Source organism: Gekko japonicus, unplaced genomic scaffold (genome assembly GCF_001447785.1).
Source record: "Gekko japonicus isolate JY-2015 unplaced genomic scaffold, Gekko_japonicus_V1.1 scaffold9, whole genome shotgun sequence".
In the NCBI taxonomy this organism is placed as follows: Eukaryota; Metazoa; Chordata; class Lepidosauria; order Squamata; family Gekkonidae; genus Gekko; species Gekko japonicus.
Window position 1 is genome coordinate 12,302 of NW_015168044.1, and position 22,983 is coordinate 35,284.

The window sequence follows — 22,983 nt, forward strand, 5'->3', positions numbered from 1 at the left end:
AAACATGCACTCAGATATGCAAGGGGAAACTGAACTCAGGGACACTGTAAGCTCCTGGGAAGTGTCTGGAATACTGCAGTGAAAGAATCAAGAGACTATCTTGCTGAGTACACAGAGAAACTGCAGGCTAAAACACTTGTGACCGCAGCTGGCAACTGCAGCAGAGCTCAGGGACTGTTCAGGAACTACCTTTGATGACGTCACGACCTGGTGTTCAGGCTTTCCAATATAGGGGGTGGTGCCCCGGCCCGGCCCGGCCGCGAGGAAGGAAGCCGTTGCCCGGCCCACTGGGGGCCCGCCCCAGGCCTTGGCTCCTCCTCCTCCCCCCCTCCGTCTCGCCGCCTCCCTCCCCTCCCCTCCCGGCAGCCGCCGCCGACTACAGTTCCCAGGAGGCCGCGCGGCACGCCCCCTCGCCTGGCTTCCGGTCTCCTCCGCGGGGGGCGGGGCGGCGCCTGTGGGGGGGGCGGGGCTGCGGAGTCCGCCCCTCTCTCTCTCTCTCTCTCTCTCTCTCTCTCCCGGCGGCGGGCGGCGGGCGGCGGCGGCGCCATCATGTTCGTGCAGGAGGAGAAGATCTTCGCGGCCAAGGTGCTCCGCCTCCGCCTGTGCGCCCTGGACGGGGCCGAGTGGCTGGAGGAGGTGGCCGAGGACACGCCGGTGGAGCGCCTCAAGGAGCGCGGCCTCAAGCACGTAAGGGCGGGGCGAGATGCTCGTCGAGACGCGGGATCGTCGCCCCCCCCCCACCCCACACACACATACACCACCCCGGTCGTGTGGGCAGGTCCGCGACCAGGGGGGGGCGGGGCTGCTCCGCCTCCTCCTCCCCTTTGGCTTATCCCGCCGCCCGAGGCCCTCCCTCCCTCCCTCCCTCCGTGTTCTCCTCAGAGCGGCCTCGCTGAGGAGGCGGGCCCGGTGCGGCGGCCCAAGGGGGGGGGGGAGCTGCTGCCGCCGCCGGCCGGCCGGCCAAGGACGTGGAGGAGGCGCCGCTGCGCCACGCCGACTTCTTCCGCGTGCAGGAGCTCTTCTCCCGGCGCGACCTCCTGGCCGCGCGCGTCCACCTGGGCCACAAGAAGGGCGGACGCCACAGGTGAGTGCGGGGCGGGACGGGGGGGGACGCCCAGGAGGAGCCGCGAGAAGCAGCCCTGCCGCCGGGGAGAAAACGCACGCACACGAGGCGCGCGCGCATCTGCACCCTGCCTGCTCCGGCGTCCCTTGGGGGGGTAGGGCTGGTCTCCGGTGGTCAGGTCAGACTGCCGGACTCACACGGCTTTCCTGGCCATGTGGGCCTCCTAAGAAAATGGGACTGACTCCCAAGGAGCCCCGGCTGCAGAGTCATCTTCGGGACTGGCAGGTCTTCCCCCCCATCCAGGTCTGGGGTTTGTGGCACTCAAGTACTGACCCCCATCCCAGATTAGAGAGCCAGTTTGGTGTCGTGGTGAAGTGCGCGGACTCTAATCTGGGAGAGCCGGGTTTGATTCCCCACTCCTCCTCTTGCACCTGCTGGTGTGACCTTGGGTCAGTCCCAAGCTCTGACACAGCTGTCCTTGAAAAAGGGCAGTTTGTGTCAGAGTTCTCTCAGCCCCACCCACCTCACAGGGTGTCTGTTGTGGGGAGGGGAAGGGAGAGGAGGTTGTATGCCGCTCTGAGACTCGAAATGAAGGGCAGGATATAAATCCAATCTCCTTCTCCTCCTCCTCCTCCATCCCCTCCACAGGTTCATGGAGCCCTACATCTTTGGCTGCCGCTTGGATCAGGACATCATCGACCTGGACCAAACCATGGCCCACCTCCAGCTGGCCCTCAACTTCACCGCTCACGTGGCCTACCGCAGAGGCGTCATCCTCTTTGTCTGCCGCCAGCGGCGGTTTGCCCACCTGGTGGAGACCACGGCGCAGGAGTGCGGGGAGTACGCCCACACGCGCTACTGGCAGGGGGGCTTGCTGACCAACGCCGACATCCAGTACGGGCAGGGCGCCCGCCTGCCGGATCTCATCGTCTTCCTCAGCACTCTCAACAATGTCTTTGAGCCCCACGTGGCGGTCCGAGACGCCGCCAAGATGAACATCCCGACCGTGGGGGTGGTGGACACAAATTGCAACCCCTGCCTCATCACCTACCCCATTCCGGGCAACGACGACAGCCCGGCGGCCGTGGAGCTCTACCTTAAGCTCTTCAAGAGGACCATCATCCGGGCCAAGGACAAGCGGAGGCAAATGGAGGCTTTCTACGACCTGCAGGCCTCGCTTGGCAGCAGTCCAAGCGCCCATCCCGAGACCCCTCTGGGTACCGCCTCTGCCTGATGAGCTGGCTGTGAGCCAGGCGGGCTTCCCACCAAGCACCGGTCATGCTTGGGTCAGAGGGGACAGGCTGAGGAGGAGCCTTTCACGAGCTCTTTCAAAAGTGCTGTGCAAGAATATTGTGTGTTTGTGTTCCCCCCAATGCCCCTCCACTTTCCAGGGGCTTGTCCAGCCCCATTTCATGGTTTCTTGCTTTGCATTCCTCAATGCACAATTAAAAACATGTGTTGTTTTGTACACACAAGCCTGTGTCTTTCCTCCTGGAGAAAAAAGTCCGGTGAGCAGATGAGGCCGGGGGTGGGGGGTCTCTTTTTGGTCCTTGTTTCTCTTGCTCACAGTCAGGCTGAGGGGCCGCCTGCTGCCCTTGCTTGTTCTAGGAGCTGCTGTAGGTCTTGCTGTCCTCTTTTGATGTGAGGGAAGGACCTCTGTTCTCCAGAAATGCACCCCAAAGTGGGGGAGTGAACATGGGGGCAGGAAGCTGATTCCGGATCAGGTCTCCAAGGAGAGGGGGAAGAGGGCGAAGGCTGTGCTTGGGACTTTAGCAGCGGCTTCACCTGCAGGGCAAATAGCTGGCTGGAGTTTTTCTGATTTAATTTCAACCCATTGGTTCTGGTCTGACCTTCTGGGGCAACAGAAAACAACTCTGCACATATGACAGCCATTCAAATACTTGAAGATGGTTACCATATCACCTTTCAGTCATCTCCAGGCTAAACATACCCAGCTCCTTCAACCTTTCCTCATAGTACTTGGTCTCCAGACCATCTTCGTTGGTCTCCTCTGGACACATTCCAGTTTGTCCAGGGGTCATTTCGTAGAAAAAGAGCTAGGGGAACTCATTAGCATAACTCATTAGCATATGCCACACCCCCTAACATCACCGGAAGTGTCATAAGGCCACACCCCCTGACATCACCGGAAATGTGTCATAAGGCCCCACGCCCCGCCCCCAACGGTCCTAGCCGCCACCGCCGGCCTTGCAGCTCCACTGCCGAGCCCCATTAGGGGCCCGGCTGTGGACCTGCAAGGGGGGGCCTTCGTCATGTGCCCCGCCCCCCGTACCTCACCCGGGGGAACTGCGATCCCCCGCGATCCCCCCGAAATGACCTCTGAGTTTGTCTATATCCTTAAATTGTGGTGCCCAAAACTGAACACAATACTTAGGTTGTCAGCCCCTGGAGAAATCAATTCCCAATAACAGTCATTCAGAAGAAGTAAAAAGTTTATTGAGACAATGATAGGATCCAGACTCATAATGTTCTTTGAAATTAAATGAAAGTAGACATTCTTGCTCACTCCCCCCTCACATCTCCATGGCAACCAAGCCCAAGACGGCTGCTTGGCTGACATTGGTCAGGTCTAATCAGAGCTGAGTAAAACAATACCATCACTGCGTGATCTGTACACTATGCTTCTGTTGATGCAGCCACAGGTCTGATCCTATAGTTATGCCAATTGCTCATCTCTCCTTATATATAATTGAATAGTGGGTGCCAAAGTTCTAATTCTAAAATGCATTCCCTTAGTGTATGGCTGATGGCACTGCTTTTCAGCATATATCGCCACCAATCAGAAGGCAAAGCCCGGGTCCCACCCACACCACATCTACTGCGACAACCTGGTCTTTTGCATATGGAAGCTGATTGGACTTCACTCCATTCCACACCTCAAACTCCCCCCCCACAAGGCAGTTGGAATGTCAGTTGCATATGGAACCTGCTGTATTCTGGTGGTGTGCAGGTCCCAGGTTCATGTTTTAAAAGCAGACTGACACTGTTTGCCCAAAGCCAGAGCACTCTCCCAGAGCCTCTTTCTAGATCCCGTTGTATTTATTTCAACAACGGGCCTTATTTCTAGTTAATATCATAATTCCCCAATCTATTATTAAGAAATAGAGCAATTTGGCTAACATCTAGTCCAGCATCCTGTCTCACACAGTGGCCAGCCAGTTCCTCTGGAGGGACAACAACAGGGCACAGAGGCCAAGGCCTTCCCATGATAAGGACATTAGAAGAGATCTGCTGGATCAGACCAGTGGCCCATCCAGCATCTCTCACACAGCAGCCAGCCAGTTCCTCTGGTGGTCCAGCAACAAAGCATAAAGACCGAGGCCTTCATAAGAACATCAGGTAGCAGTCCATCTAGTCCAGCATCCTGTCTCACACAGTGGCCAACCAGTTCCTCCGGAGGGCCAACAACAGGGCACAGAGGCCGAGGCCTTCAAAAGAACATCAGAAGGGCCCTGCTGGATCAGACCAGTGGCCCATCTAGTCCAGCATCTGTCTCACAGTGAACAACCAGTTCCTCTGGAAGGCCAGTCACGGGGCATATAGGCCAAGGCCTTCTCCTGATGTTGTCTCCTGGCTCTGGGCTTCAGAGGATTAGTGCCTCTGAATGTGGAGGTTCCCTTTAGTCACCATGGTCAGTAGCCACTGATAAACCTCTCCTCCATGAATGTATCTAGATCTGTATAGGAGGCACCAAGGACTCCACCGCTCTCTTGGGAACCAATATGTAATCTCTTCAGCCCAAAATAGACTGTATTTCTTGGCTGCCACCACTGACACAAAGTAGGCTCTGAAATGAACCCTGGGTTATCTGGCCAACTCAAGCAGGAGTCTCTTTTTGTCAACTCACTCCGCTCCATGCATAATTTTATAAACCTCTTATCATGTCTCCCCTTAATCATCTTTTCTAAACTGAATTCCAATAAGGAAGGTGCTCCAACCCCCTAATTATTTTGGTTGTCCTCCTCTGTACTTTTTCCAGTTCTTGGGCAGGGTTACTTGAGCAGAACAGTTCAGTATTTGGTACGTACAAAAACCGACAAACAACTATCCAGAACGTAACCCTAGGTAAGCCTGTCTACCTAAGCCCTGTTCACATTACAGTGTACATATTTAAATGCATGTGTTTGTTAGTAAGAAAGAGCTGGTGTGTGCTCATTTTACAAATGAAGCCATGTAGCATGAGAATTTCTTGACGCACATATAAAGATGTGTACACTGTATGCAAATTGTATGGGTTCATTGTAAACTTGAACAGGGTTCTGGTATGCATCCCAGAGCAGGATCATGAAACTGCTCGAGCCCCCGAGTCAAATGCAGCCCCTGAGCTTCGGGTGTGAAATTGACACATGTCTATCACAATCCCATCTCCTTAAGCAGATCCCTAGTTTCCTGGTTGGGCACGTGGAATACAGTGAGTGGGGATTTGTGTTTTTGTTTTTTGATTCTGTGGCCTGGTTTTTAGTAGGTGTCATAGATTGCAAGGCATTTGATTCAGCCTATATAACCAGGAGGTCTGTGACAAGCTATAAATACAAATAATCATGTAGGGGTTTGGGGGAGGAGTAGAACACAGTCCCAGAAGAACAGTTTCTGAATCTGCCAAAGCCTAAGAGAGATTAAGCAAGGGTTTTTTCCCCTTTCCTTTTTTAAGTGCAAAGCCAAACCTTGGCCCATGGAGGAGCCAGCTGGATCCAATCTGCTTGAGTGCTTTATTAAACTGGACATCTGACCTTGGTCTGTGTTCATTTCTGCTTTTAAAACTGATGGCGCGGGAGGTGTCAGGAGAAATTGTGTGTGGGGGGGCATTTGCAGAACTCCCCCCCCCCCCGAACGCGTTGCCCTGGCCCCCCCCCCCCGGGTGCGGGGGGGGGGGGTAATGTTTTATTTGCTTGGTTTTATTTGCTGTGGCTTTTATTTTAGCTTTCTGCTTTTGTTCCGTTGGGGGGGGGGGGTAGTCAGCAGCTTTGAATGCCCCTGTGCATTTTTGCAGCAACCCTGCCTGTTGCCCGTCCTCTTGACTCCTCTGGCTATCTGAAACGTTTTGGGGTTTTGTTCAGGGAGTGGGATCCTGATCAGGAGGAGGTTTAAGCGGATTCCCTGTTTGAAACCAGGGAGCCACAAGGTGGCAGCACTGGAGCCTTCCCTGTTGCAAGACTGTCCCTGTTCAATTTCTCTTGCAGGACAAGATGTTGCTACCAAGGATGAGTTCCCGTTTCTACTTCAAAATAAAGCAACAGATAATAAAAGCTCAGGTTCAAATCCCCATTCTCACTTACTGGCCTCAGCTAGAGATGCAACACTGGCCTCAGCTAGAGATGCAAAAGCCTGGGAAAGGAATTCCACCCCCAGTATGTCTAACAGAAAACTGAAAATCTTCTGAAGCACTGGAAAAATTTCAGAGAATTATTTCACTTATAAAAACAAAGTTTTACGCTCAAAATGCGTAGTGTGAAGATCTTTATGTAAGACGGTCCACAAAATTCCTGGGTATTCTATAGACATTTTCAAGGATGCATTTGTTTAAATGTGACTGAATTTGTTCACAATTAATAATGTGTATGATGGTAATACATTGAGACGGTGAACTTCATTCAGTTAACACATATTGTGACTGTTCCTGCCTGAATTAAACACTCTCCTCCCCCTGCAGTTCACTGCAGGGTTTTCACTTTTGTGTTTTGGTAGAACCAGGAGGGCAGGGAAACATGCTATAGTTTTAAGCATTCCCTGCAGCTAGGCAATTGTCTGAATTAGCTTCCTTCCCTCCATCTTTAGACAGACAAGACTTCAAACGAATGGGATTTCTGCCATCACCGTTGCTTCTTGGCTCCATTAAGGCTGGGGCCAGCCAGCCCTCCCCTAGATTTTCTGTGTGGATGCCCACAGCTCAAAGCAAGTACCTGATTTCTAAGACAAAAAGAAAAATGGCAGCTTGTAAGTGGAACAGGAGTCTCAAATAAGCAGCTGCTTCACAGAACACTTCATTACCGGGTCTGCTCTCGAAAGAAGTTCAGGGTTCTTTTTGGTTGTGGTCCGCTTCCTTCCTTGCAGGTTACTGAACACAGAAACAGATTATGGGTAATCTTTGACTGCAGCTCCCCTGAGCATTTGAGGGGGGGCTGAATATTGGATTTCAGGGGTTTGTAAGAACCAGACAAAAAGCCACGCAAGGTGATCTCACAGTGGTTGATCCGCATGGTTGCAAATTATGGGTCTAATTCCCAACTGTGTCCCCTATGTGCAGATATATAAACTCGCAGATAGGGGCCACACTTACCTTAAACAGGCCTTTCTGCAAACTTGGGTGACCCCACAGGTTTGCAGAAAAATTTGAAAAGTAAAATAAAAATTGGGGGGGGGGGTTAAATTGCCCCTGAAAATAAAAAAACCCGTGTGTGCGCAGGCAGTGCGCTTACTGTCCTGGAGCTGGAAAGGAGCTTGGTGGTTGCTGGGGCAACAGAGTGCTGGCTCTGCTGGGCGAGGGGTAATGGAAGACTCTGCAGGTCCCCTCAGAGCGGCTCCAGGTGAGCAGCCAGGAGTGGAGGGGAAAGAAACCTCAGCGAGCCTTGGCAGGCCCACACAGTGTACATCGGGAGCCGCTTGGGGACCGGCCGCCACCGGGAGAGAAACAGAGCCACAAAGGGCTCAGCTGCCGCTGCAGTGCACCTTGGGAGCTGCGAAGGGCCCAGCCTTGGCAGGAGGGGACACCAGGATCTGCTCACGGGGGCCTGGCCGCCATGGCAGCGGATGCAGGGAGCCGCTTAGGGGTCGGCCACCGCAATGCACCCTGGGAGCCGTTTGGGGCTTGGTGAGGCCCCAAGGTGAGTGCGAGGACCTGGATGTGCTGGCTCAGCGATGGGGGGGGGAGATGGGATTCCCCCCTGTGAGTAATTGAGTGCCGGGGGGGGGCAGGTGGGAAGCAAGCAAGGGTTTGGGGTGAGTGAATGCCAAGGGTGGGGAGTCGTGGAGCGCCAAGGGCAGGGGGGTACGTGGGAGCAGCAAGGGTGGGGAAAGCTGCAAAGGTGAGGGTGAGTGAAGTACCAGGGGTGGGTGGTAGGTGGGGAGAGCAGCAAGGGTTGGTTAGACTGGTGGAGAAAATGTCGGGGGGCGGTAAAAGAGATGAGAGACAGATTGACAGATAAGGGGAATGGGAGAAAGTAGTGAAATCGGGGACAGGTTGAGAGATAAAGGGAATGGGAGAAGGGGGAAATGGGTAGGTTATCACAGAAGGGGGGCAGAATGACGGAGAAGGGATGGGGGGGCAAAAGAGATGAGGGTAGGTAGACATAAGGGAAAGGGTAGAAAGAGGGGGAAGATTGATAGAGAAAGAGGGAAGGAAGCAAAGAGGGGGAAGGGATTCACCATCTCCGCAAGTTTCTCGTGGGTCCCCACTTGTCCCAGCTATCCATCAGTGCTAGGAATGGCACTTTAACTCTTCCTCTAGCGTTTTTCTAAAGCCACTCCCACCTGACTGGCTCTTCCATCAAAGTGTAAATTGTCTTTTGAATAGTGGCAGTGAACACTGGACAGCACAAGTTGCAAACTGCTGTATTCGGTTTACAGCTAACACCTTGAATATGTAGCTGAAAGCACTCTGAGCCCTGTACAGCTGCTGCCCCTTTTGGCTGGCTCCAAAGCTCTGGCCCATCCGCTGCCCTTCAGCCTCAGGCAAGGCCCCCATTCCACCTGCCTTCCTGTTAGGGGCCCGGTGCCAGCTCTGCTGCTGAGCTTTCCCCATCTCGCTCCTGTACCTGCAAGCAATCTAGATGCTTGAAAAGTGACTAACTTGGCCTAATTAGTTCTGATTGGGTTTCCTTAAGAATTAGCTCTGGAACAGTTACTTAAATAGCTGTGCACCCTCCCCACTCTCCAGGAGGCCAACTCGTTTAATTTCCATGTCTCAGAAGCAGAAAGCTTTTGGATAGAAACTGCCATGAGTACAGGTGCTAGGACTGGCCCCATGCAAACACCGCACCCTTCAGGCCTCCCACGGGGACAGGAGCACAAGACTTTTGGGAGTTTGTCTGCCTCAGCTAAGCTGCATTGTACACAGGCAGAGCAGGCTTTTGAGCTTTGGCCGTCCTGGAAAAATTCTAAGAGCTAAATTGCTGACGACTCTGAAACGGTGCCAAATTAATTTGCAGCTCCTTTGCTGCCAGGCCGCAAAGAGGGTTTTAAAAGCACCTCCGCCACCTCTGTAGGGGGACCAATCAGAGAAGTGCCGTTTATTTACACGAGGAGTGTCCAAGTTGAACCGCAAACGCTACAGCAGCTCTCGCTAGCGGCCCCTCAAGGTGGAAGAGGGCCCCTTTCTGCGGGCTCCTTGTCCCTTCCGCCAGGCCCAGAGGCTTCCTGCTGCTCTGCAGCTACGCTCCCTCACCGGCCCGAGGAGCAATGCTGGTCATGTCGGCCGGGAGGGAGAATGAGATAAATCCCGGTTCGTCCTGGCAGCTTTTGCCCTTCCTGTGCCCCCCGATCTCTACGAATATTTGGTATTTGAAATTTCTTTCCACAACAGAGTCTTGAGACCGTTCAGCACGAGTGAGTGATGGACTTCCATTTGGCTTGCCAAGCCACTGAGGGTGGTGCAAGTCTTCAGCTGCTTCTCCAGCTCTTCTCTTAAGTCCGGGGGCACTCCGTGGAGCAAGAACTCTTGGAGAAGGCCACACACTTTTGCCAGGTTGGGCTGGACCACGTCACTCTTGCACAGCTTCATGAGCTTGTCGCAGGGTGCCACGCAGTCCTTCCCGTAGGTACAGTCAATGTTCTGCTCACAATGGCGCCCCTTAAGGAACTGCCGGATCGTCATCTCTGTCGCCACCTTCCTCAGGTCAACGATCTTGAAGTCGTACTTCTTGTTGTAGCCCATGTTCCTGAAGCCGGTCTCACAAATGTAGAAGTTCCCATAGGCGCCGTGAAAGATCTCCTCCACAAACTCCAGAAGGCCTATGGCAATTTTGGCTCGCCGTGGCCACGCCGGGGAAAACCACTGGTGGATAACTCTCTGGATGGCGGAAGGCAACAGTGGCTGCAGAAACGGAGGGACGTCCATGTTGTAGAAGGAGGTGTGGGTAATCTTCTCCGTGATGTACAGGTCCCCACAGTGCCCAAGCAGCTTGGAGGTGTGTTCTTTCTCATGCAAAGACAGGGTGAGCAGAAAGTCATTCTGCTGGAGCAGCGCCCACATGGACTTGGCCTCAGCCAGAGACAATTTGCCATCCTGGCTGACATCGGCCACAGTAATGATTTTGTTCACTAAGGCTGCAAGAGAGGGCTGGTCTCCCAGGTTGGACTGTAAGCAAAGAAAAAGACATGGTCAGCTTCTGACATCTCTAAACATCAAGTACCTTGAGAGCGAATGGCTTCCTGCTTCAGAAGAAAAATCTCTTTGCATGTAAAAAGCTAAAGTCATCCACCCTCCTGGCCCGGCCTTTTCTGTGCCAGAAGCAGTACTGAAACCTACAACCCCACCCCCACAGCTTAAAATGTTAGAAGTCAGATAAAAATATCACCACTATTGTGCAGCATGCATAAACTGGGCCTTTCAGAAGGCCCCCATTTCAGATTTCCACGGGTGAACTCAGCTACTCTTTGGCTCAGTGCAATCCTGAAAAAACACCAGGAATCTACAGCCAGCAGACAGAGGTTACCACCAATGTTCCCTCTAAGGCGTGCAGTCTCGTGAGCAGAAATTTTACCCTGTGAGCCAAAAGTGGTGCTAGCTTTAAAACTGTGAACAGGCTGACTTTTTAAAAAAAATGATTTCAGTGTACAAACATACAAAACATACAGACATATCATATATACTAGTATTACAAGCCATATATTTATATTAAACTTATTTATATTTATATGGAATATATTTGTATTACTTATATGACTCTTTCAAACTATATTTTAGAAAGGACTGTTCTGATTTTTGGGATAAGTTTAAACAAAAATCTTTTGTGTGTGCATGCAAATATATTCCATATAAATATAAATAATAATAAAGCATTGCACACCTCCTGCCTGCCAACTCCAGAGTGATCAGCCATGGTATTTTATTTTAATTAAGAGCCAGCACTGAGAATCCTATTTGAAAATCATTAGCCAGCTCTGTTCAAATTGGGGAAATGCCCTCTTCACAGTGAGACTGCTGCATTATCGAGGAAGAGAGAACATGAGAACGCATTGTGGTACCAACAAGGCTCACTGGCAGCTCAATCCCAGTGGCAAAAGGAATAGCACACAAGGAAAGCATAGAGGTCCGGGGAAGGAGATTTGAACTGAGAATCCTGGAATTTACAGACCTATTCTGAATTGAAATTGTGCAGGAGCATTTATAGCAGATTGGAAAAAAACCACAGGAAAAATATAAGGTGCATTACTGCTTTTTCCTAAAGCTTGATTTGGAGGAGGGAGAAACTTGCCCATGGCCTGTGATCCTGCACGGATCCCAGCCTGGGTGCTCCAGCCAGGGCCGGTGCCAGGTTTTTTGTGGGTTTTTTTGCGCACTAGGTGAGGCTACCTTCTGCCTCCCCCCCCCCCCCCCCGGGGGCCGCCCAATTTACACAAAAAACGATTTGACACTGGAAGTGTGAGAATGATCCTTGTTCTATGTGTGACAGCCCATCATTGAAAATTGTGTGACACGCACTGCATTTATCAAGTATACTTGGTGTGAATCAGTCCCTAAACTATGGAAGTTGACCCAAAGGGTAGCAGGGCACTCTGCATGCAAAGCTAGACTGCTGATACAATGCCTCATACATTTCTGCCTCAACGCCTCATACATTTCTGCCATTTAACTGGGTGCCTCTAAGTCCTGGTGTTGGGGGAGGAGGAGGGGAAAAAATGTGGTATCTCTCTCCACATGGAAATAGATTCAAGGAAGAGGGGTGGGTTCTGTTAGATTGGCAGCAGAAGAAAGCCAGTATTCAGCACCATGTAACAGATTTCTGTGAACAGGGAGGGATGATGGAAAAAAGCCCCTCGCCACATTCTCTTCTTCATTGGACAAAAGGCGCTGGGTTATTCTTAAGAAAAGCCTCTCCTCCCCAAGGAACCTTTGCAGAGAATGTTAATTGTAATTTGTGTGTGTGTGTGTGTTTAATTTCTGGGAACCACTGTTCTGATTGAAAAGCAGGAATAAAATATAAATGCATAAAATGGCAACAAAGTCCTATGGACCAAGTTAGCAAATGTTCAGGCCACGCCCGGGGGTGGGGGTGGGGGCCTCTCTGCCCAACTTTGAATTTTACAGGAATTTTGAGGCAAGGTTTATTCCGGGTAGCTCTCAGGGTTTCTCCTGCTCGGTCACTCCTGCTCTTCCTCCCAGGCAGAAAGATGTCTTTCTACATCCTCCAAGCACAAGAGGATACAGGAGAGTTAAAGCCGGCATGCTTCTCTTCCCCATGCGCCCGCAGCTGCAAGCCGCGACTTGAGGGTGCCTCCCCAAGCTGCCACACCAGCCGTCAGCTAAACCCAACGCTTTCCACACATTCACCAGTAAAGTCATCACCAGATACAGTGATCTAAAAGAACACAGAAACCAGCTTTTAGACAGCCTCTTTGCTTGCTTTCCAGTGGTTCAGTTTGTCCCAAAAATTTCAGACTTCATGCCCGGGCTGCTGGTTGACACGGGCAGAGGTAGTTTGAGAAGAACCTGGCTGCACTGAATGAGTACAAACCCCCAGGCCAGATGGTATGCACCCAAGAGAAGAAGAAGAAGAGATTGGATTTATACCCCGCCCTTCATTTGGAGTCTCAGAGCGGCTTACAAACTCCTTTCCCTTCCCCTCCCCACAACAGGCTTCTGGGAACCACTGTTCTGATTGAAAAGCAGGAATAAAATATAAATGCATAAAATGGCAACAAAGTCCTATGGACCAAGTTAGCAAATGTTCAGGCCACGCCCGGGGGTGGGGGTGGGGGCCTCTCTGCCCAACTTTGAATTTTACAGGAATTTTGAGGCAAGGTTTATTCCGGGTAGCTCTCAGGGTTTCTCCTGCTCGGTCACTCCTGCTCTTCCTCCCAGGCAGAAAGATGTCTTTCTACATCCTCCAAGCACAAGAGGATACAGGAGAGTTAAACCCATGCGCCCGTTGCTGCAAGCCGCGACTTGAGGGTGCCTCCCCAAGCTGCCACACCAGCCGTCAGCTAAACCCAACGCTTTCCACACATTCGCCAGTAAAGTCATCACCAGTTCCAGTGATCTAAAAGAACCCAGAAACCAGCTTGCTTTCCAGTGGTTCAGTTTGTCCAAAAAAATTCAGACTTCATGCCCGGGCTGCTGGTTGACATGGGCAGAGGTCGTTGAGGTTGATGTTGTTTACCTGCTGGATTTCAGGAAAGTTTATGACAGGGTTCCCCCCATGATGTTCTGGTGGGTAAACTAGAGGATTGTGGACTGGACTCTAGGATAGCGAGGTGGGTAGGGAACTGGTTGGAGCACCGCACTCAGAGAGTAGTTGTCACTGGCATTTTCATCTGAATAGAGGGAGGTGTCCAGTGGGGTGCCACAGGGCTCGGTTCTGGGCTGGGTACTTTTCAATATTTTTATCAGTGATCTGGCTGAGGGTGTGGAGGGGCTACTCATTGCATTTGCAGATGACACCAAATTGGGAGGATCAGCGAACACACCAGAAGATAGAGATAGAATTCAACGAGATCTGAACACACTGGAAAAGCGGGCATATGTGAACAAGATGCAATTTAACAAGGACAAGTGCCGAGTTCTACATCTGGGTAACAAAAATGAGGAACATGAATACTGGATGGGGGATACGCTTCTGGGTAGCAGTGTGTGTGAACCAGATCTTGGGGTATGGGTGGACCATAAGTTAAATACAAGCAGCCAGTGTGATGCAGTGACAAAAAAGGCTAATGTGATCTTGGAGTGTATCAACAGAGGCATAACCTCCAAATCGCAAGATCCCATAGTCCCGCTGTACACTGCATTAGTCAGGCCGCACCTGGAGTCCTGTGTGCTGTTCTGGAGGCCTCACTTCAGAAACGATGTGGACAAATGGAGCGGGGGGCAGAGGAGAGCGACGAGGATGATCGGGGGCCTGGAGACCAAGAAGCCCTATGAGGAAAGGCTGAGGGACTCCTTGGGCATGTTCAGTCTGGAGAAGAGGAGGTTGAGGGGGGGGACAGGATTGCTCTCTTTAAGTCTTTGAAGGGCTGTGTCACTTAGAGAAGAGGGCAGGGAGCTGTTCCTGTTGGCAGCAGAGGAGAGAACTCCCAAGAATGGGTTTAAATTAAGGGTGGGAAAGTACCACCTGGATATTACAAAAACCTTTTTGACAGTAAGCGTTGTGCCACAGTGGGATCAGTTGCCTCGGGAGGTGGTGATCTCCCCCTCGCTGGCAGTCTTTAAGCAGCGGCTGGACAAACCCTTGTCAGGGATGCTCTAGGCTGATCCTGCATTGAGCAGGGGGTTGACTACGTGGCCTCTAAGGCCCCTTCCAACTCTGTGATTCTATGATTCCCTGCCAGTGTAGTCATAATTGCACTGACCTTTAAGAAATTAAACAGCATGTCTCGGAATTCATCCATCGACGTCCCCCTTGTGGGCTTGTCAAAGAGAACCACCTCTCTCCTGGGCGCAGCGTCTGGGCTGCTGTCAACCTTCAGGGCCTCGGAAACTCCACACTTAATGATCACTTCCTTCTCCTTCCAGAGTCCGCTGTACACCTGCATAAAGCCACAACACTTGGATGGGTTTGCGTTCACCTCAGCACCTCAGGTTGTTTCAGTTTGTGATCATACAGAACATGTCACATGAATTTCTCCCCAACGCCCTCACTCCTTCAACCCCCCGCTGCCCACCCATCACTCCCAATGGGGGCCTCCTCTGCGTTCAGACACCCAGCAGTTTCCACCTTTTTCTATCTGCAACCCCAGCCCCTGTCACGGGACCTCTAGCCCTTTCCCAACCCACAGACCTTTCACTTTCCTCACAGAAGCTGCACTGCTTGTCAGACTTCTGCTGCTGATGCTGTCCCCCCACCCACCCAGCACTCTGATCAGCCCACCTGGTGGGTTGGAGAGGATGACAGGCACTGCTGGAGCGCCAGCGTGTGGTCCTCACACAGGTCTTTGCAAGAGGACCCGGAGATGATTCCTTTGTTATACTGGTCACACTGGGAGGGGTGGAAAGAGGAAAAGAGGCAATGAGTGTCATTAGCAGGCCCCCCGGTTCACGCGCGTGCAGAGCCTGGGCTGCTGTCTCTCTGCCCCAGAGGCCTGATTCTCAGGGCAGGCTCATCCCTCTGTGGAAACGCAAGAGCCACGGTCACGTGGGCAGTCAGGGAGTGTGGCTGAGCTGCGGCCTCAAGTGGAGTGGCAGATCCTGAACTCTCCTGGAAGGCAAGCCAAGAATTTAATTTACAACTACTAATAACCATGACCAGAAGTTCCATCTGGGTGTTCCACCTCATGCATGAAAGTGACTTGGCTCCCTACGATGGGTGGGACCGTCTTCTCCCCTATGATCTGCAGCCTCGTTCTGACTCAGGGCCCTGGCCTTTCAAGCCAGGAACAAAGGCAGACCACAAAGCCCTTGAAATGAGGGTGTTAAGTAGTGGGTTACCGCATGGATGGATGACAGACAACGACGTAGTGCATAGCACGCTTTATTAGGCACACAACAAAGACAAAGACAAACGGCCGACAGGCCAACTATATACACAGCCAGGGGACCACCCCTGGGTCCCATTGGCGGGTTTGAATTTCCCGCCACGGTTCCCATTGGTTCCCCCAGTGGAGGGACTAGGATCCTAGTCCTCATTGTTGTCCTGGACTGAAGCTCAGGCATGTGCGCTGGCCTCTGGTGGCGGTCAGCGGACACTACAGAGGGGCATAGGAAAAGCTACGCCCGCAAAGAGAGAGGCGGGGGGGGGGGGGGGGAGCGGCTCCCAGAGGACTGGATCAGACCTTCCTGTCTTGTTTAAAAGAGGCCGGCGGGGAGTGGACCAAGGGAGCCTCTTGGCACATGGGGTGGGGCCGCCGGCTTTGGGCCAGTGATGACGGGCAGAGCCCAGGAGCAGTGTTGCTTGCCCAGTGGAGATGATTTGCAACGAGGAATTATTAGGGAAGCAGGAGCCGGAGGAGGCAGGGAAACCGAAGGGGCTGAAAGGGCAGTAAGGAGGGGGGGCAGGGAGGGGGGAGGCCGGCTGACTTGGAGATCTTCGGTCTGTCCACAGAACTTGCTGGGTGCCATCTTCCTGGGAACACACTGGGATGGCATGGGAGCTGGCAGAGACAGGCAGAGGAGCCTGCAGCTGCGGGTGCCAGGCAAGGGCAACCCTTGCATAGCCAGACCCTCCAGCTCAGGAGCAGGGAGCTTGCTGCAAGAGACTCTGGAGAGCCACGTGGCCTGCAGCCTAGCATCAAGACTGAGGCAGCGCCTGACAAACAACTTTGCCTTCCTTCTCAAAAGGGGTTCCAGGCTTGGGGAATGGGCTGACAGCACAAAGCACAGCTCTGCGGCTGAGCGGGTCTGGCCCAACTGGGAGCCCCCCCCCCGGAACGCAGAACCCCACAGCTTCTGCCCCCTGCTGCTTCAGATGTTCAGGGAAATGCCAGCACTTGCCCCATTTTAGAGGCTGTGACAGGTGAATGAATGAGCCAAAACCTGTGACTCATTCCAAACCTTCTGGCCCAAATGAAAAACATAAATGGTACAAAATTGGGGGAGGGGTTAAGCCACGAAAGCCATAGTGCCTGGGAAGTCTCACTCTGCCCCCTGCCCCCATTCTGCTGTGCATGCACAGTCACACTGCGGTGATGAGAGGGGACCCATCTGTGTGCCCCCTTCTTCTCCTTCATGGCCCCTTCCCCAACACCTGGACAGCCTTTCCGTCAGACCCCCAACAGCCCTGTGGGTCATGCGGGGGCTCTGAGTGGGCAGCAGCCCACCTGCAGTCCCGTGGGAAGCGCTTTGGCAGTGTGGTCTCCACCAGGCCCCATTTGCCTACTTGGAGATCCAAGGCCAATCGGTCCCCCTTTGGGGAAATATTTCCAGGCACACCACAGATCCAGGTCAGAGGGTTCAATGCTTCTAAATCCCCAGGGCAAACCCTCCAGATCACACATGCTCCTTAGCTCCTGTCTTCTCTCTGCTCTGCCCAGCAAGCTCTGCCCACAGGCGACAACACACACACGCGCGCCAACCTTTCTTCCATTCCTCAGAAATGTCTGTGTATTTAGAAAAGAAGCACTCACAATGATCATCCGGCAGACGTGTCCTCGGCAGAGTTCGGAGTAAGAAGAGTAATGCATGTAGACCACCCAGCTGCCCACAAAAATGCCCAGCCAGGCAAGGAACAGGTACTTCACCTTGATGCCAGGGAGGCGGCTCTAGGGAAACACAAGGCCAGAGTCACGCATCAGTTCATCACGGACAAAGGAAGGGAATCCTCTGGTCAGACTTCCTTCTGCATGGCCAGGGCAAAATCCTTTTTCCCGGGGAACCTGCAGGACAGCCCTGGGGAAGAGACCCAGTGGCCGGCGGGGCTGACACCAAGAGGCTGGTCCTTCTCTTCACGCCTGGGCCCTGTGTGGAGGACGACCACCAGTCAGGCCGGACTGTATCTGCTTTCCGTCTGTGCCGTGTATAAGCCATTTTATTGTACCTTTATACGTAAGCCCCCTGAAGTTTATCGCAAAAGGCCTTTATTATTTTCAATTACTTAATTTCAATTAAATAGTAAAAAGGTAAAGGTTTCCTTGCTCGAAAGCCAGTCGAGTCCGACTCTAGGCTCATCTCCGTTTCCAAGCCGAAGAGCCAGCGCTGTCCGAAGACGTTTCCGTGGTCATGTGGCCGGCATGACTAAACACCAAGGCGCACGGAACGCTGTTACCTTCCCACCGAAGCGGTACCTATTTATCTACTTGCAATTTCTTGCTTTCGAACTGCTAGGTTGGCAGGAGCTGGAACTAGAGACGGGAGCTCACTCCATCATGCGGCACCCGGGTCTCGAACTGCTGAACTACTGACCTTCCACAGCCTGCAGTTCAGCTTCTTAACTACTTGAGCCACCACAGCTCCTTTCAATTAAATACATTTAATTAAATAAATTTACTTTAATTAACTTACACATAAACATATAGGGACTGCCAGCCAGCTCAGGAATTTCAGCGGATTAATCATGTCTGAACCAATTCACTGACCACTGCAGTCTGCACACTGTAGTCTGCTTTGAGGACTGACATCAAGTGCGAAACAGACGACACCGTCTCTAAACCAGTCCACAAAGTATCACCCACCCACCCCGCTTCCCACGGCTGAAGCCTTCTCCTGGATGGCAGTCCAAGTACCACGCAAGGGACAACTGCCACGTCTCCCCTTTGGCCAGGCGTTCAGAAAGTGGAAAGCTCCTTGGAGGTGCCAGCAGGAAGCAACTGGGGGAGGGGGGCCACTGTGAGCTGCCAGGCTCTCTTGGCATTGGCTGCGAGATAGTCAAGAGGTGATCCTTGGCAGGCCTGAATCAGGAGGGCTGCTCACGCGGTTTCCTGCCCCCAGAGACAAAGGGGACAGGCTGGCTAGTTCTGACGGACACACCAGGGGCAAGGCTCCCCACGTTGTCCTTTTCAGTTTTGCTTTCATTGCACACCAAGGGCAAATGTGGCTCTTTGAAAAAGAAAAAGAAACCTTTAAGTTAAGGTATATTGGAGCAGTAGGTGGGAGGTTAGAAGCAGTATGTGAAGCAACTGGCAGGCATTTATAGGGCTTCTTAGAGATCATCAAAAAAACATCAACAAAACTAAGATCATGGCATCCGGCCCCATCACTCCTTGGCAAATAGAAGGGGAAGTCGTGGAAGTAGTGACAGACTTCACGTTCCTGGAATCCCAGATCACCGCAGACTGTGACTGCAGCCATGAAATTAAAAGACGCCTGCTCCTTGGGAGGAAAGCGATGGCGAACCTAAACAGCATGATAAAAAGTAGTGACATCACCCTGCCAACAAAAGTCCACAGGGTCAAAGCAATGGTATATGCGAGAGTTGGACTATAAGGAAGGCCGAGCGCCGAAGAATAGATTCTTTTGAACTATGGTGCTGGAGAAGACTCTTGAGAGTCCCTTGGACTGCAAGAAGAACAAATCAGTCAATCCTAAAAGAAATCAACCCTGACTGTTCCCTGGAAGGCCAGATAATGAAACTGAAGCTCAAATACTTTGGCCACCAAATGAGAAGGGAGCACTCACTGGAGAAGAAGACCCTGATGCTGGGAAAGACTGAAGGTCAAAGAAGACGGGGACGTTGAAGGATGAGATCATTAGACAGTGTCATACATGCAACGAACATGAAATTGAGCAAACTTCAGAGGACGGCGGAAGACAGGAGGGCCTGGCGGGAGCTGGTCCATGGGGTCGCGAAGAGTCGGACTCGACTGTGCGACTGAACAACAAGAGATGCTTTGCAGAAAGGAACGTGATAAAGGGGAACAGTTGCTGGCAAACCACACACAGATGGATGCCTGTGCACCAAACTAACTGCACAGGCTGCTCCTATGTATGCAAGACCTTTTGTGTCCCGTTTCCTAATGAAGGAGTTGCAGTGGACAGTGCTTGGGCTGCAGAAACGTTATGGCTTATTAATCAACATGTCAGACATTACACATAGTCTTGAATGTTATGCAAATGACCCTCACTTACACTGGCTCTTTGTTGCTCAGAATTGTGAAGTCGCCTGGATCTTTAGTTCTAAAAGGCTGCTCATCACGGACACGGGGAACAAACGTTTCTGAGCTGGAATCTGGCCCCGGGTCCCTCCCTGAGTCTGCGCTGCACTTGACCTTCTGCCCAGTGAGCTCCACCCAAGTCCCTACCTGGGCACAAGTTTCTTTAAAAAACTTATTTCAAAGAGGCAGCAAGCCACTCACTCTGATACACTCCACATTTCCCCTGAAGACTCCCCCTGCAACTTTTCCAGTGGGAAATTTGTGGGAGCTGGGGCGGAGGACCGCTGACAAAATATTTTCGCTTTTAGAAAGAGGGAAATGCTGAACAGCCTCCCAAATGGCGATGACGGAGAACTCAGCGGGGCAGCCTGTACCCAAAGCTCAAGGCACTGTCTCTATTATCTTGGCAAAATGTAATTCCCTCTTTTTGCCCCCTGAGGTTCCAGATTTTCAGGAGGGTAGAATTAAAAAGAGGCCTGGCATGCAAACAAAGCAGGGCATGAGAATGAATTTACACTTTTTAAAAAGAAGCAGTGTACCAGTACGCTCATGACACCCAGCTTTATCTGATGTTAGGCGGCCAGTCAGAATCCAGACCAGAAAATCTGGACCGGGCTTTGCAGGCCGTGCCTGGTTGGCTTAGACTGAGTCGGCTCCAGCGAAGACGGAGGTCCTGTGCCTGAGTCCGGGGGCGGGGATCCCACTCCCAACCTTCGGGGGGGGGGGGCTTCATTGGTCCCCCCGCGGGGGGCGTTGGAGGTTGGGAGCTTGGGAGTGCTCCTGGATCCCTCCCTTACCACGGAGGCCCAGGTAGCGGCCACTGCTAAGTCGGCTTTTAATCATCTTCGGCTGATTAGGCAGTTGGTTCCCTTCCTTGACTGCAACGACCTGGCAACAGTGATCCATGCGATGGTCACCTCGAGACTAGACTACTGTAACGCTCTCTACATGGGGCTGCCTTTGTCAGGGATTCGGAAGCTGCAGCTAGTGCAGAATGCCGCGGCCAGGCTGCTGATGGGTCTCCCTAGATGGGAGCGCATCTGGCCTGTGCTGAAGACCCTGCACTGGCTGCCAGTAGCATACCGAATCCGCTTCAAGGTGCTGGTTCTTACCTTTAAAACCCTATATGGCCGGGGTCCAACATACCTACGGGACTGCCCTTCCCCATACACACCCCAGAGAGCACTACGGTCTGGGTCTCAAAACCGGCTGACCCTCCCTGGCCTGAGGAAGGCCAGGCTAGCTGCTACCAGGGCCAGGGCCTTTTCAGTGGTGGCCCCTACCTGGTGGCTCCCGGAGGAGATTGGGGCCCTGTGGGACCTTTCACAGCTCTGCAGGGCTTGCAAGACGGAGCTCTTCTGCCAGGCATTTAATTAGGGGCCGCCGCTGCCGCTGTAGCACCCGGCCGTAACTTTACCATCGAGCAGCTGCCATAAAAGTCGACGAGCAGAAGAACATCTCAGCGCTTTCTGATAGTTGGAAATCCATTTGAAAGCATTCCGTCTAAGTGAGTCTTTAACCGCTGCCAGCACTTTGCTTTGTATCATTTTAAAACGTTGTGTTTTAATTATTGTATGTTTTTAGCCTGCATTTACACATTTGGAAGCCACCCTGAGCCTGCTTTGTGGGGAGAGCGGGGTATAAATTTGATAATAAATAAAACAAATATTTGTTTGTACAAAAACACATATAGGGGCAGACGGGGGACATCAGCCACTAGAGCAGCTCACGTGCCACCCTGGCAGCTCTGCCCGCCCTGCAGGGGGGTCCTGATTGATCACAACATGGTCACGCCAGTGGCTCTCCCCTCCCAAGCCCATTTCCAGAGGCCCAAAGGACAAGCAAGGAAAGGGGGTCCCTGCCCAGAGGAGGCTGCAGACGACGGCTCTGGCTTTGCCGGGGCTACCCGAGGGTCGCCAACTCTGGGCTGGGAAACTCCTGGGGATTTTGGGGTGGAGCCCGAGGAGCCTGGGGTTTGGGGAGGGACCTCAGCAGGGCATGAGGCCACTACACAGCCCACTCTCCAAGGCACCCATTCTTGTAGGGAACAGATCTCTGCGGTCTGAGTCGTTGTAATTCTGGGATGTCTCCAGGCCCCGACGGGAGGTTGGCAACCTTGCTGCCACTGCTGCCTTTCCCGTGCAGGACAGCTGAGGCCAGAGCCCCTCCCCGCAGGCCCAGCCACCCCCGGGGGGTTGCAGCCCTGGACAGACGGCTTCCCAGTCCTCAGGCCACGACGGAAGCCTTCTGGGGGGGAGGCCCGTTTCTTCCAGGGAGAGGGGTCTGCACTTGGCTGGCAGAGTGCAAAGTGATGACAGGCACCGGCCCTCTTCCAGCGGCCAGCAAAGCCAGTGGCCCCCACCACAGGCACAGTTCACTCCCATCCCTGCAGTTTAATGCCAGTGGAGCTGAAAGGGCACAGAAGAGCATGCTGTATCTGCCCAGATTGCCTGCCCAGTCCAGGAGGGGCCAGGAGAGTTGTAGACCCTGCTCTCCACTACCCGAAGGAGTCTCGGAGCAGTGTACAATGGCCTTCCCTTCCTCTCCCCACCCTGTGAGGTAGGTGGGGCTGAGAGAGCTCTGAGATAACTTGGGACTGACCCAAGGTCACCCAGCTGGCTGCATGTGGAGGCGGGAGTGGGGAATCAAGCTTGGCTCTCCAGATTCGAGTCCACCGCTCTTAACCACTTCACCAATCTGGCTCCCAGAGAGAGGACTACAGGCGGGGGGCTGATCCCCAAGGCCAGAGCCTGGCCAAAGTGTCCGCAAGAACCACAGCAGCTACACGAAGGAGGAAGAGCCAGGGAGGTCTTGCTTCCCTGACCCACAAGTCCCAGCTGACTTGGTATGGTGGCCTACCCGAGGGTTTTTGGCGCCCTAGACAGGCTACGGCGCTGGCGCCCGTCTAGTTCAGCCTCCATTTCCCACAGTGGCTAACCAGGTGCTTTGGAGACCCCAGCAAAGGTCCGGCCAAGGGTGCCGCTGCCCGCGTGATGGACTCCAGGCAACTGGCATCCTTCGCCCGTGGAGGTGGCGCCCTGGCCTCTGACCGCCCGCTTCTTCTCCAGGTCTCCCCCTCACCCCCCCCCCGCCCCGATCCCAAGACACTCGCTCAAGCCGCCCTCGCCTGACCGAGACGTCTGTGCGGGGGAGAGGAGAGCCCACGCAAAACCCCCACGGAGGTCTGGCGCGGCGGCAGAGGCGGCTCCCAGCGTCCGCGCCTG

The 22,983-nt window shown here is 53.1% G+C and overlaps 2 protein-coding genes across 2 annotated transcripts in view; one reads left to right on the top strand and one right to left on the bottom strand.

Moving 5' to 3' along the window:
- Positions 1 to 549: 549 nt before the first annotated feature.
- On the top strand, positions 550 to 2,531 carry MRPS2 (mitochondrial ribosomal protein S2). Its single transcript, XM_015414174.1, has 3 exons — positions 550 to 709; positions 901 to 1,084; positions 1,712 to 2,531. Exons 1-3 carry the CDS (start codon positions 550 to 552, stop codon positions 2,295 to 2,297), a joined length of 930 nt encoding a protein of 309 aa, XP_015269660.1. The 3' UTR covers positions 2,298 to 2,531.
- Positions 2,532 to 9,075: 6,544 nt separating this feature from the next.
- The window catches only part of FAM69B (family with sequence similarity 69 member B), a 20,059-nt gene continuing 6,151 nt past the window's right edge, over positions 9,076 to 22,983 (bottom strand). The window contains exons 3-6 of the mRNA XM_015414175.1: positions 17,297 to 17,431; positions 15,106 to 15,213; positions 14,588 to 14,764; positions 9,076 to 10,376 (exon numbers count right to left, since the gene is read on the bottom strand). Coding sequence (XP_015269661.1) covers positions 9,564 to 10,376; positions 14,588 to 14,764; positions 15,106 to 15,213; positions 17,297 to 17,431 — 1,233 coding nt within the window. The 3' untranslated portion in view covers positions 9,076 to 9,563. The remainder of the gene's footprint in view (positions 10,377 to 14,587; positions 14,765 to 15,105; positions 15,214 to 17,296; positions 17,432 to 22,983) is intronic.